At 31.9% G+C, this 11,949-nt stretch overlaps 2 protein-coding genes across 2 annotated transcripts; both read left to right on the forward strand.

Annotated features, from left to right (window-relative positions):
- Positions 1–539: 539 nt before the first annotated feature.
- On the forward strand, positions 540–4,686 carry LOC111885689 (nicotinate phosphoribosyltransferase 2). The gene is made up of 15 exons (XM_023881931.3): positions 540–1,011; positions 1,172–1,319; positions 1,416–1,535; positions 1,641–1,775; positions 1,846–1,907; positions 2,018–2,093; positions 2,201–2,302; positions 2,393–2,509; positions 2,594–2,652; positions 2,733–2,907; positions 3,082–3,216; positions 3,305–3,403; positions 3,757–3,865; positions 3,987–4,099; positions 4,465–4,686. The coding sequence occupies exons 1-15, from the start codon at positions 839–841 to the stop codon at positions 4,540–4,542; spliced, it is 1,701 nt and encodes a 566-aa protein (XP_023737699.1). The 5' UTR covers positions 540–838; the 3' UTR covers positions 4,543–4,686.
- A 3,865-nt stretch (positions 4,687–8,551) lies between these two features.
- LOC111885690 (probable serine/threonine-protein kinase At1g01540) lies at positions 8,552–11,036 on the forward strand. Its single transcript, XM_023881932.3, has 7 exons — positions 8,552–9,201; positions 9,291–9,395; positions 9,475–9,597; positions 9,676–9,846; positions 9,931–10,060; positions 10,436–10,645; positions 10,763–11,036. Exons 1-7 carry the CDS (start codon positions 8,636–8,638, stop codon positions 10,844–10,846), a joined length of 1,389 nt encoding a protein of 462 aa, XP_023737700.1. The 5' UTR covers positions 8,552–8,635; the 3' UTR covers positions 10,847–11,036.
- Positions 11,037–11,949: the final 913 nt, after the last annotated feature.

Below are 11,949 nucleotides of genomic sequence, written 5' to 3' on the forward strand. Positions count from 1 at the left end.
TATATGTGTTATAATGTATAATTATAGCCTAATCTTAGACCATCCACAATGGGAGTTTAATGAGAGTTCAATAGAATAAATTTGAATATAATATAGAGGAGAGAGAATGTGGAGTTGAATTACCATCGAACGGTTGAATAGAATGTGCAGTGAAAAGTTGTGGATTTTTTAAGAATTTAATTGAATATATATAGTCTCTTTCTTAGTTGGCATTCTATTCAACTCTCCATGAGTTTAATGCATTGGAGATAACCTTAATATTGTAAATGAGCCGGATAAAATGGTTGAAAATTCATTGAACCGTGTGAACTATGGATTGGGGTTTGGGTCAAGGCCAATCTGTTCCAAACTTGCTCCATTATCAGGTCCACTTGATAATAATAAATAAAACAAATATGTCATAGTTTATGAAATGAAATAAATAATCCTAATCTAAAATCTATATTTTGTTTTTATATAATTGTTACAAATATAATCTTATTAATTATATAATTACCAAAGAAAAAAAATACATAAAAAAGGTTGAGCTATCGAAAATATCCCCAACAGAAAAAGTTTGTTTCAACAAGACAAAATTCACGACTCGCTAGTGAAGAATATAGAATAACGACACAGCCCCACTTCGGCGACGACGCCGCCACCAGCTGCCGACCTCCGCCATTTCCGTCCTTTTCTTTCCCCTCTTTTTTGATTCCATTGGCCCCTATCTATCTGAAACACGAGCGCACACACTTCCTGCTTTGATTCTCGCTCATACACACATATATAGATAAGGGGACGAAAATTAGGAAGTCTATACAACTTGTTTCATCTTGATTGAGCAAGCAACATACATAGAATGGACGTAAAACCTGAAGTTAACGGTGGCGTTAAAGAGGAGAAACATAATCGTCCGCCGCCGGTAATCGATGGTCCCACTAATCCTATGGTTACGCCGCTGCTCAACGATCTCTATCAGTTCACTATGGCTTACGCATACTGGAAAGCTGGAAAGCATAAAGAACGAGCTGTGTTAGTTTCTCAATTCCTTGTGATTTGTTTGTTTCTAGATGGAATTGATTGATTCCGTAATCATGGACTGAAGAAACTAATTAGATCGGTTACACTGGCTTTAGGGCATGTAATTTTGGAAATAATTTGGGAACTTTCTGCAATCTGTGATCTGTTTCAGGTTTGACTTATATTTTCGGAAAAATCCCTTTGGTGGTGAGTACACAGTTTTTGCTGGTTTAGAAGAGTGCATAAGATTCATTGCTAATTTCAAATTATCAAAGGAAGAGATTGCTTTTGTTCGAGAAAGTTTATCTCCTACATGTGAGGTAAAGCTTCAATTCAGATTTACTTGATCCTCATAAGTAACATAATCAAGTTTAAAGATTTGTTCATTGATGTCAATTTTCTTCTGTTCATATCAGGATGCCTTCTTTGATTACCTTGAAGGAATTGATTGTTCAGATGTTGAAGTTTATGCAATTGCAGAAGGGTCAGTTGTCTTTCCTAAAATACCCCTGATGAGAGTTGAAGGCCCAGTGGCTGTAAGTCAATCAGTCAAACAAACTATTTTACTATTTACCAATTTACCCCTTATGTGAAAAGAATATGAATTGAAATCCATTTATTCATATTCTGTTTTCTTACAGGTTGTTCAATTGTTGGAAACTCCATATGTGAATCTCATAAATTATGCATCATTAGTCACCACAAATGCTGCAAGACATCGTTTTGTTGCTGGAAAATCCAAACTTCTTCTTGAATTTGGACTTCGAAGGGCACAGGTTATTGTTTGAATACGAGAAAATGACCATTTTACCCCTCTATTTTTTAACAGAAATTCTTGTTTCTTAGGGCCCAGATGGTGGTATAGGGGCATCAAGATATTGCTACATGGGAGGATTTGATGCAACAAGGTGTTGACTATATTAATTATGGTCAAATTATTTATATATATTAATATATAACAAATAACAATGTAAAATTGTATCTTATATTTTTTTATTTATTTATTGTGAAATATTAGCAATTGTGCAGCTGGAAAAATATTTGGAATACCACTTCGTGGAACACATTCCCATGCTTTTGTTAGCTCATTCATGGTTAGTATTATAAAATTATGAAATATAAATAACCATTTTTTTTATTCAGTGAAAAAGTTCTTATTACAATTTCTTTTTAAAAGAAAATTATTAATTTTTTGATGTAGGGAACTGATGAGATTATAGATAAGTCTCTAAAAAGTCATGATGGATCTCAAGTATGTGAGGATTTTGTTGGTGCTTCTCAAACATGGTTAAGCAAAATAAAGGTAATAATTTTTCATTTTTCATTTTTCATTATTTATATAATTATATGTTATATTTTTAATAACTCTATTTTTTTTATTTATTTGTTTCAGAGGCTAAGTATATTGAAGGGTGTTTTTGGTGAGACTAATCAGAGTGAATTAGCTGCTTTTATTTCATATGCTTTAGCTTTTCCTGATAACTTTCTAGCTCTTGTAGACACATATGATGTAAGTTATTATTATTATTTATTATTTTTTTGCTTACATTACTAATTATTATAATCTGGGGTATTATTTATTGTCTTTTTCTAGGTGATGAAGAGTGGTGTTCCTAACTTCTGTGCAGTGGCTCTAGCACTAAATGATCTGGGGTATTTTTGTCTTTTTGTATTTTATGATACAAAAGGTTAAGTGATAATAATAATTAATATGTTAATTATTATTTGTATAGGTATAAAGCAAGGGGTATTCGGTTGGATTCCGGTGATCTTGCTTATCTTTCATGTGAGACAAGAAAATTCTTTCAAACGATTGAAACGGAATTTGTAATTCCGGGGTTTGGAAAGACCGGAATCACAGCTAGCAATGATCTCAATGAAGAAACTTTGGATGCTTTAAACAAACAGGCAAAGCTTTTTATATATTTTGAATTCTTAACTAGTGTTTGGTATGTCGGAATCGGAGAAGGATTGGAATGGAATCGTTCTTTCCATCGGAATCAATCATTCCATTCCATTCCATTCCATGTTATGTTAAAAACTTAAAAAAAAAAAAGAATTAAAATTAATTTTTTTTTTCAGGGTCATGAGGTGGATGCGTTTGGAATAGGGACATATTTGGTGACGTGTTATGCTCAAGCTGCATTAGGTTGTGTTTTTAAGCTTGTTGAGATAAATAATCAGCCACGTATTAAGCTCTCAGAAGATGTCTCAAAGGTTTTGAAAATTGAAAATTGAAAATTTCTTTTTAATTAACTATTTTTCGATAATATTCTGAATATTAAATTAATAAATTTATTTATAGGTCTCGATTCCATGTAAAAAACGATCTTTTAGATTATATGGAAAAGAAGGTTACGCCCTTTTAGACATAATGTCAGGCGAAAACGAACCACCTCCAAAGGTAAATATTTATTTATTTATTTTAAATTTTTTTTTTTTAAATCACAATACCTTTAAAAGTGTTTAATGAATTTTCTTTTATTTAAGAGTAAATTACTGAAATCGTCCCTATGGTTTGATCAAAATTACACTTTTGGTCCCTAACCTTTTTTTTTGCACTCGGATCGTCCCTATGGTTTGGTCAAAATTGCACGTTTGGTCCCCAACTTTATGTATGTAAGGGACGAAAAACGCAAGAAAATCAAACCACAGGGACGATCCGAGTGCAAAAATAATGTTAGGGACTAAATGTGCAATTTTTACCAAACCATAGGGACGATTTCAGTAATTTACTTTTTATTTAATTAATTATAGGTAGGAGAAAGAATTTTATGTCGCCACCCGTTTAATGAATCAAAAAGAGCTTATGTGGTCCCACAACGTGTTGAGGAGCTTCTTAAGTGTTATTGGCCCGGAACTACAGGTATTATTTATTATTAGTAACATTTTTTTTTTATTTTGGTAAAAAATACACTTCATATACTCGATTTTAACTTGGCTTTAAAAAAATATTTATATATTTTTATTTATTTATTTATATGAAGACAAAAAAAGAGAAGAATTGCCGACACTTGAACAAAATAGGGAACGTGTTGGGAAGCAATTGGAGCAAATGCGACCCGATCACATGAGAAGACTCAATCCAACACCTTACAAGGTATTCTCCTTAACCTCTGCCACGTCAGCGCCATGTCATCAAACAAAAATATATAATTTTTTTTTTTATAAAAGTAAAACAAAACTAAAAGTTAAGTTGTTAGACTTATGGAAAACATGTTAATGTTTAGGTTGTGTTTGGCTGACTAGTTGATAGTTGATAGCTGATGAAGTAACACTATTTCGTAAAATTAGCTGATAAGCTAGCTAGATGAAAAATATAAAATAACATAAAAAGATATTTAGAAAAGTTGTGATGTCATGCAATTAAATGTATATTTGGAAAACTTACAATAAACTCAAAAAAAAAAAGCTAAATTAAAAATACATGATTTTTTTATTTTCTATTTTAATTTTTTTTTTCAGGTTAGTGTAACGGCAAAGTTGTACGATTTTATTCATTTCTTATGGCTAAACGAGGCACCCGTAGGGGAGTTACAGTAGGGCCCACCGTGGCTTTGCATAATAAGTTGGATTTTTTTTTTTTGATGTAATATATGTTTTAATGTGTTTGTGCTTATATTATAATCTGTGATAAGAGATTTTATTTATATAGTATTATTATAAGAAGATGACTTTTGGTCTTTATATCTCAAAGTGTTTTCATTAGATATATGAAATTGTATGAATATTTTTAGACGTAAGCCAAATAAGTTTGCAAACGTCATGGTTTTATTTTTGTGTACATTGATAACATCATTTTTTAATATAACATATGAAAACATGTAAACAACAATTTAAATGGAGAAAACATATGTAACATGTTGGGACTTGGGGCCTATATATTGACCCCATTTGAGCTGGATTTTTGTCAAAATAGATTATTTGTTGATCGTTTGTACTTCAAAATCATTCAAACGAAACAAATATCAAATATTAAAAAATAGTGTTTATTAAATAATAATTTTGTAATATTTATTGTTTTTGTCACATCATGTATGAAAAGTGAAAACCACTCATCTATTTCTCAAATGAATATTACTTTTCATTGATGATATAGTTTTCTATATTTAATATATATTTCATTTTTATTTTGAATATCTAATGAAATAGATTAGGTTATAAAAAAAAATAATAAACTTTTAATATGTAGATACAAATTAGGGTTTAAAATGAAATCATATGTACACAAGTACACAACATATTAAGTGGTTGAAACTTAAAGCGTCTTTATTGCGATTCATTGGAGTGTAAAACTTTGTTTGGTATTTTCTTTAACCACGAATTTTTCATTTGACCCCCTTAAGTCTTTATGGTGTTATGACATGTTGCCCCTCGTCTACGTATATTTTCGTTTGACCTCCTTAATTATATTTTAATTTTAAAACCTTGTTGTATTTGACTGATTAAACTCGCTTGTTAAATATACAAAATAAAATTGAACATTTTTTTTAATGTCTTGTATTTATTTAAAGTACATGCATGATCAATATCTAATACGACGTGTGTTAAAAAAACAACATATTAGATGAGATGGGACTTTATAAAATACTTTAAAAATATGGAGATAAACATATGATAGTTAAAAATGATTTTGCATTGGAGATGATTTTAAATATAGTTTTTTCTAAATGAAGTCAGTGGAAGAGGAATGTGATTAAAAATAACTAACTATATAAATGATTAACTATTTATAGATTCTCCATCATAAAAGTTATTTCCGTAAAATAAGCATTTGACAGAAAACCCTTTCATTTTTACTATATTTGATTCCTTTTAATATCTTGTTAATAAAATCTATCTTGTCAATAAAATCTAAAAATAAGATTTTTGAAAGGATTTTAGTATAGTAGATATCTTAGAGTTATTGGGTTGTTGTCTTGTTGCGGTGAAAAAAAAGCTTTGCTATTATAGATTATATTTTTACTAAATATTTAGAATAATCTCTATAAAAGTAAAAAACTTTTAAACTGATTTTTAAGATACGAGTAAATTATAACAATTATCTTTTTATCTTTGTGGTTTAGATCCAATGACGTACCTACCTTTCATATTTCATTTTTTCTATGTGAGGCCAACACACTTTAATTTTCCACCACTCTTCAAAACACAGGAAATTGTCATCTTTTATTTCACCTAGCCGCACCCAGTGTGTGATGTTCCTGAGGACGGTTTCTTGTCCTATCCAGCAAACCACAGTGTGCGAGATTGGTATATCGTTCGGCCTGTGATCCAATCTTTGAAAAATTGATATGTCGTATCCATATAGTTTTCAAATCTTGCAGTTTTAATCCAGGATCAATGTAAAAGGACTATCTTGTCTTTTCAAATTTTTTTTTCTTTAACTCATTTATTATTTTTATTTATATATAAAAATATAAAGAGCCCACCCCACCCACCCCTACCATTCACCCCTCACCCACATCCACAACCATACATCATCGCCTTCATTTTTCACTTGTTACCCATCCTATCTCAATCACATCTCCATTAAAAAAAACATCATTTACACTTTCCTCCACTAATTATCTAATTTTTGTGCATCCATAAGTCGATAAGACTTCTTAAATTTTTATATCACTAATCTAAAGAAGGACATGCATGTTGATGACAATCGGAGGCTATGTTCTCCCGAAGGTACTACCTTTACTACATAAGTTACAACTCTCTCAACTTGAATCTCTTAGGTGCTGTTTGGTTCACAAAATGTTGTTGAAGGAATTGGAATTGGAATTGGAAAATGAATCTGTCAGGAATTTGAATCCGATTTCATATCCTGTTTGGTTGGCAGGAAATGGAATTGGAATTAATTCTACATTACATTTGGTTGGCAGGAATTGGAATTTGAATCCTTGTAAAATGACAAAATTGTTTTTTTTGTCCATTTTGCTTAATTTTACATTCTTTTTCAACACATATTTAAAGATACATTATATAAATTATAAAATAGTAAGAAAAGAACTTCAATCATATTGACAAACAAAAACAATCAGGGATTTGATATAATTGATGCATAAACAAGACCAAAATCGGAGTACAATAGTAATTAAAGTTCAAGAAAACTTTAGAACTCAATTGTAACAGAACTCTATCTTTCCCTTGTTACTCACATAGTTACCATCAAGAAACTTTTGGATATCCTTGTTCTTCATAACACGTTTCTGCATATACAAAATCACAATCACTAAACCATTATCAAATGATAAAAACAGATATAAAAACAGAGAACATTGATAATTTGATATAGAAACTCGTATGTGTGAAAGAATAGCTGGTTAATTAGGGCTGAAGATCGAGAAACAAGCTCATTATCATTTCCATCTAGAATCAATTCATCCTTAACCTTCTTATATCTGACCACAATCATTCCATCAAGCATATCCACCCTCTTCACCTATTTGTAAATAAAAAAGATATATTAACCAAACACATTAAAGAAAACCAGAGATAAACTAAGTTCGTATAAGGCAAATAACTCAAAAAGAAATAACATGCATCTAAACTAAAAACGAACCATGTGCAGAAGATTAGGCAAGAAACTACATGTATTTTTTTTCATATTTCTCTGATGTAAACAATTTTAGAGCAAGATTAATTGCATAAAAATGTTATTAGCATCGATTGAAGAGAAAGAAGGGGAATTTTTTCAAATTCTCATATCAACAGGGTCACAGTTGCGATTGAAGAAACAAAAACCCTCTAGCTATGTCACAGTAGCCGCATTTGGGGTCGACTTCAAAAGGGGTTGTTTGGTTTGAATATAAGATGCGATTAAAGAGAGAGGGAGATGGAGATAGAGAGAGATACACACACATAGAGAGAGAGAGAGAGAGATCACTTGTGATGAAGCTCGTCAGACGATGGCTGTGATGAAGTGGAGAAGACGCAGTGCATAAGAAAGGTTGTCTGCTGCACGCGAATGAGATGAATACGATAGGTTACCTGATGAAGCATGTTTAGTGAGGGCAAAATCGTAATCTGCTACTTTCCATGTTATGAAGGAATTAATTCCATTAAGATGGTGAAGGAATGAATTTTCCTTCATTTGAAGGAAAAATAATTCATTTAGGATTCCTTTTCCTTCCTTTAAATATGAATCAAACACAAGAATTCGAGGGAACTGGAATCCTTTTCCCTCGAATTCCATTCCATCATGCCAACCAAAAAGCCCCTTATTGTCTTCTTACGTCAACATTTGAACATGGACACGAGTGTGGATATTAATTAGAGTTTAGTAATGGATCCTAAACATTTTTAAAAGCTTAAGAGGAAGAGATTTTACCAAAACTGTAAAGAAGACAAACAAAGCCATTAACATGCCAACATATCTAGTTTTTAAATATTGGACTAAACCTGCAATTCTGAGAAAACAATAGGGACCATTTCTGTAACTTACTAAAAAAATCTTTTAAAGCAGTAAAAAAAAGAATTGGCAATGGGTCCATAACGATCATTTGGAAGCTTCCGATGAACTTATTCGACTTCCTTTTACGCATCAAACCCTTCGCTATCGATCAAAACCTCTGCGTTCATATTCACATATAAATAATGTCATCCTCCATTTTCACTCTTTCAGACTTCTTAAATCTCCAAATTCATGTCCGATCAGCTATCCAAACAAACCTCAATCTTCGGACTTCACTTATGGATCGTACTCGGTGTCTCCGCCGGCACCGCCGTCGTCCTTCTTCTCTTCCTCCTATCGCTCTGGTTCACCAACAGATCCAAAACCAAAGCAATCCCAATAAACCCCCAAAAAATCACCTCCGATCCAAATTCAATTCCACCCGTAAACCCCTTTCAGGAAACCCAAAGGTTATCCGGTATAGAAAAACAAGCATTGCTATTAAAACAAGACGAAGATTACGGGCATACAGCGCACCCCAGGATTCAAATCGAAATGGGGAAGAGACACCCACATCGGGTTTTGTACCCCGAGAGATTTGGGGCTGTGTCGTCGGTTACCGGCGAACATCCGGCGTCTGTAGGCCCGGAGGTTTCGCATTTGGGATGGGGGCATTGGTATACCCTGAGAGAGCTTGAATCAGCTACTGATGGATTTGCAGCTGAGAATGTGATTGGTCAAGGAGGTTACGGCATTGTTTACCATGGTGTTCTTGCTGATAAATCTCAAATCGCTATCAAGAATTTGCTCAATAATCGGTGATTTTCTAATTTCTTATTCCAACTCACATCATAATCTTTCATCCTCTCATTTCACACCTATCAATTTTATGATGTTTTATATCTAGAGGACAAGCTGAGAAGGAATTCGAAGTTGAAGTTGAAGCAATTGGTAGAGTCAGGCATAAAAATTTGTTGAGATTATTAGGTTATTGCGCAGAAGGGGCACATAGGTACTCGTTTCCTTTAACCCTTTTGCTTAATTTTAAATTCTTCATTGATTTTGATTCAATTCTCGATTGGGAATCACAGGATTCTTGTTTATGAGTATGTAAATAACGGAAACTTAGAACAATGGATTCATGGCGATGTAGGATCTTGCAGTCCTCTCACTTGGGAAATTCGTATGAAAATCATCATCGGAACAGCAAAAGCGTAATAACCCATTTCCCCTACAAATCTCTTCTTTCATACACTTCAATCATAATATAAAATAATCTTTCTTGATTATAGATTAACTTATCTTCATGAGGGGCTAGAACCGAAGGTCGTTCATCGCGATATAAAATCAAGTAACATCTTACTTGATAAATCATGGAATCCGAAGGTTTCAGATTTTGGATTAGCGAAGCTTCTTGGTGCAGATAGGAGCTACATTACCACACGTGTCATGGGCACATTAGGGTTCGAAATCTTTCTTTTTTCTCACACGTGTATACACACACACATACACACAGTAACAATGATATGATTTTATTGTTTTTGTAGATATGTTGCGCCAGAATATGCGAGTACAGGAATGGTGAATGAGAAAAGTGATGTTTATGGATTTGGGATTTTGTTCATGGAATTGATTTCGGCGAGATATCCTGTTGATTATAAACGACCACAAGAAGAGGTTTGTTTTCCATTACTCATAACAAAATGTTGTTTCTTTTTTCATAAAACGAGCTTAATCGATTAAGCACTTAATCAAACGAATATACATTGTTGTTTTTCTTTTACTTAATCTTGATATAATGACTTAATGAGCTAACCCTTTATTTATCTCTTTTCTTCTTTTTTCCTCTCGATGAATATTGTGAAATTTATTTTTTAGAATGGAAGGGTAAAATGGACATTTAGTCTCATTCAAACGGTATAGTGTTTATTTTTTACTTTAATACAATAAGAAAGAAATAATAAAGAAAATTAGGACTTAATGGGAAAGAATCTTTTCGCTTACTTTTTTATAGAGTCGTTGATAGTTTACCAGATTAAGTCATATTCTCAGGTACACTTGGTTGAGTGGGTCAAGAAAATGGTCAACGAGAGGTGTCCCGAAAAAGTTTTGGATCCTAAAATGACCGAAACGCCCTCTTTACGTGTCCTAAAACGGACTTTGGCGGTGGCTTTACGTTGTGTTGATCAAAATTCCGAAAAGAGGCCAAAAATAGGGCATGTAGTACACATGCTTGAGTCTCAAGGGGAATCACTCATCAATGTATGTCATTTTATTAGTAGATATAACAAATTTTGAGAAATTATAATTGTTCAAATTTTATTTTCTAAAAGGGTATATTTGGAAAAGGTTTGTTCACATCTTGGTAATGTGTTTCAGGAAAGTGTAGGCTTGCGGGTTGCATCTCATAGTAGTCCGAACAATGGTTTAAACGAGAAGGAAACGACTCGGTTAAATGGCTAATTTATATCATATGGTATCATTTGAAGTAGATCATTTTTGTAGATTTTAGATTTTAGATTTAGTTGATGTGATTCTATATTATTATTGTTGGAGTTATACTCGAATGAGAAAGATGATGACTCATGGAAGTTGTATGTTGAATATGATTCGTTTAAATCTTATATTTATACATTTCTAGTTTGTTGAATAATTATATTTTAGATGTAATAGTTATTAGTTGTAATATCATATTGTATTAAATTGATATTAACTAAACATAAATAAAATTTAATCTTTACGTTTCGAATTTATTTAAAATTTTGAATAACTTTTGAAAAAAAAATGTGCTAACATATATTATAAAAACCTATAGCTGATATATCTTACAATTCTGTATATGATCTAGATCCTCCAATGTTCTAAAATATTGTCCAAAAGATAAAGATGTAGAAGTTTGTTGGTATTTTACTATTTTTGCTTTTTTATTTTTTGCTTAAATTTATGCTTGTTAGCCTCAACATATGTCGAATGTTTGGATCAAGTATTGAGTTCACATATTATCTTGTTTTCCGATTTCTTTTATAACATATTTTTACTTTGAATATCAATCCTTCTTTTAACTGTTCTAAATTTGTTTATTCCTTTCTTTAGTGGTGCTAATTGTTGAAGCTATTGATGATTTTTTTTTTTCTTTTCAATTTCGTTTTTTTCACCCTTAAAAGGCTAAGTTGCGTCGTCATTGACGTCTAAAGTTAAAGAAAACGAAGACAATCTATGAGATACTTGTCACTTGTTATTACTAGAGAAAGAGAGAATCTTTTCATTAGAGAAATGAATTACAGCTCTACCATCTATATCCAGACTTCTAACTAGCATAACTGACTAAATGGTAAGTTACAGAATTAACCCTCAAATATTACATAAGTACATAAAATGACCAAATATATCTAATATTCCCCCCTCAAGATGGAAGAGGAGAATATATGTGCTTCAAAGACATCTTGGACATAAGAGGAAGTAACTTGGTAGATGGTAGCGGTTTTGTGAACAAATTAGCTAATTGAAATTGAGAATTAATGGGAATTAATCAAATAGTCTAATTAAGAACTCTTTCTCGAACAAAA

The sequence above is a fragment of the Lactuca sativa genome, chromosome 3, assembly GCF_002870075.4.
Source record: "Lactuca sativa cultivar Salinas chromosome 3, Lsat_Salinas_v11, whole genome shotgun sequence".
Classification (NCBI taxonomy): domain Eukaryota; kingdom Viridiplantae; phylum Streptophyta; class Magnoliopsida; order Asterales; family Asteraceae; genus Lactuca; species Lactuca sativa.

What these genes read in the sequence shown, in the direction of transcription:
- LOC111885689 (XM_023881931.3), top strand. Translation starts at nt 839, where the DNA reads ATGGACGTAAAACCTGAAGTTAACGGTGGCGTTAAAGAGGAGAAACAT. An exon ending in AAGCATAAAGAACGAGCTGT is followed by an intron (nt 1,012 to 1,171) that starts GTTAGTTTCTCA and finishes GATCTGTTTCAG; the next exon opens with GTTTGACTTATATTTTCGGA. An exon ending in GAGTTGAAGGCCCAGTGGCT is followed by an intron (nt 1,536 to 1,640) that starts GTAAGTCAATCA and finishes GTTTTCTTACAG; the next exon opens with GTTGTTCAATTGTTGGAAAC.
- LOC111885690 (XM_023881932.3), top strand. Translation starts at nt 8,636, where the DNA reads ATGTCCGATCAGCTATCCAAACAAACCTCAATCTTCGGACTTCACTTA. An exon ending in TGCGCAGAAGGGGCACATAG is followed by an intron (nt 9,396 to 9,474) that starts GTACTCGTTTCC and finishes TGGGAATCACAG; the next exon opens with GATTCTTGTTTATGAGTATG. An exon ending in ATCATCGGAACAGCAAAAGC is followed by an intron (nt 9,598 to 9,675) that starts GTAATAACCCAT and finishes TCTTGATTATAG; the next exon opens with ATTAACTTATCTTCATGAGG.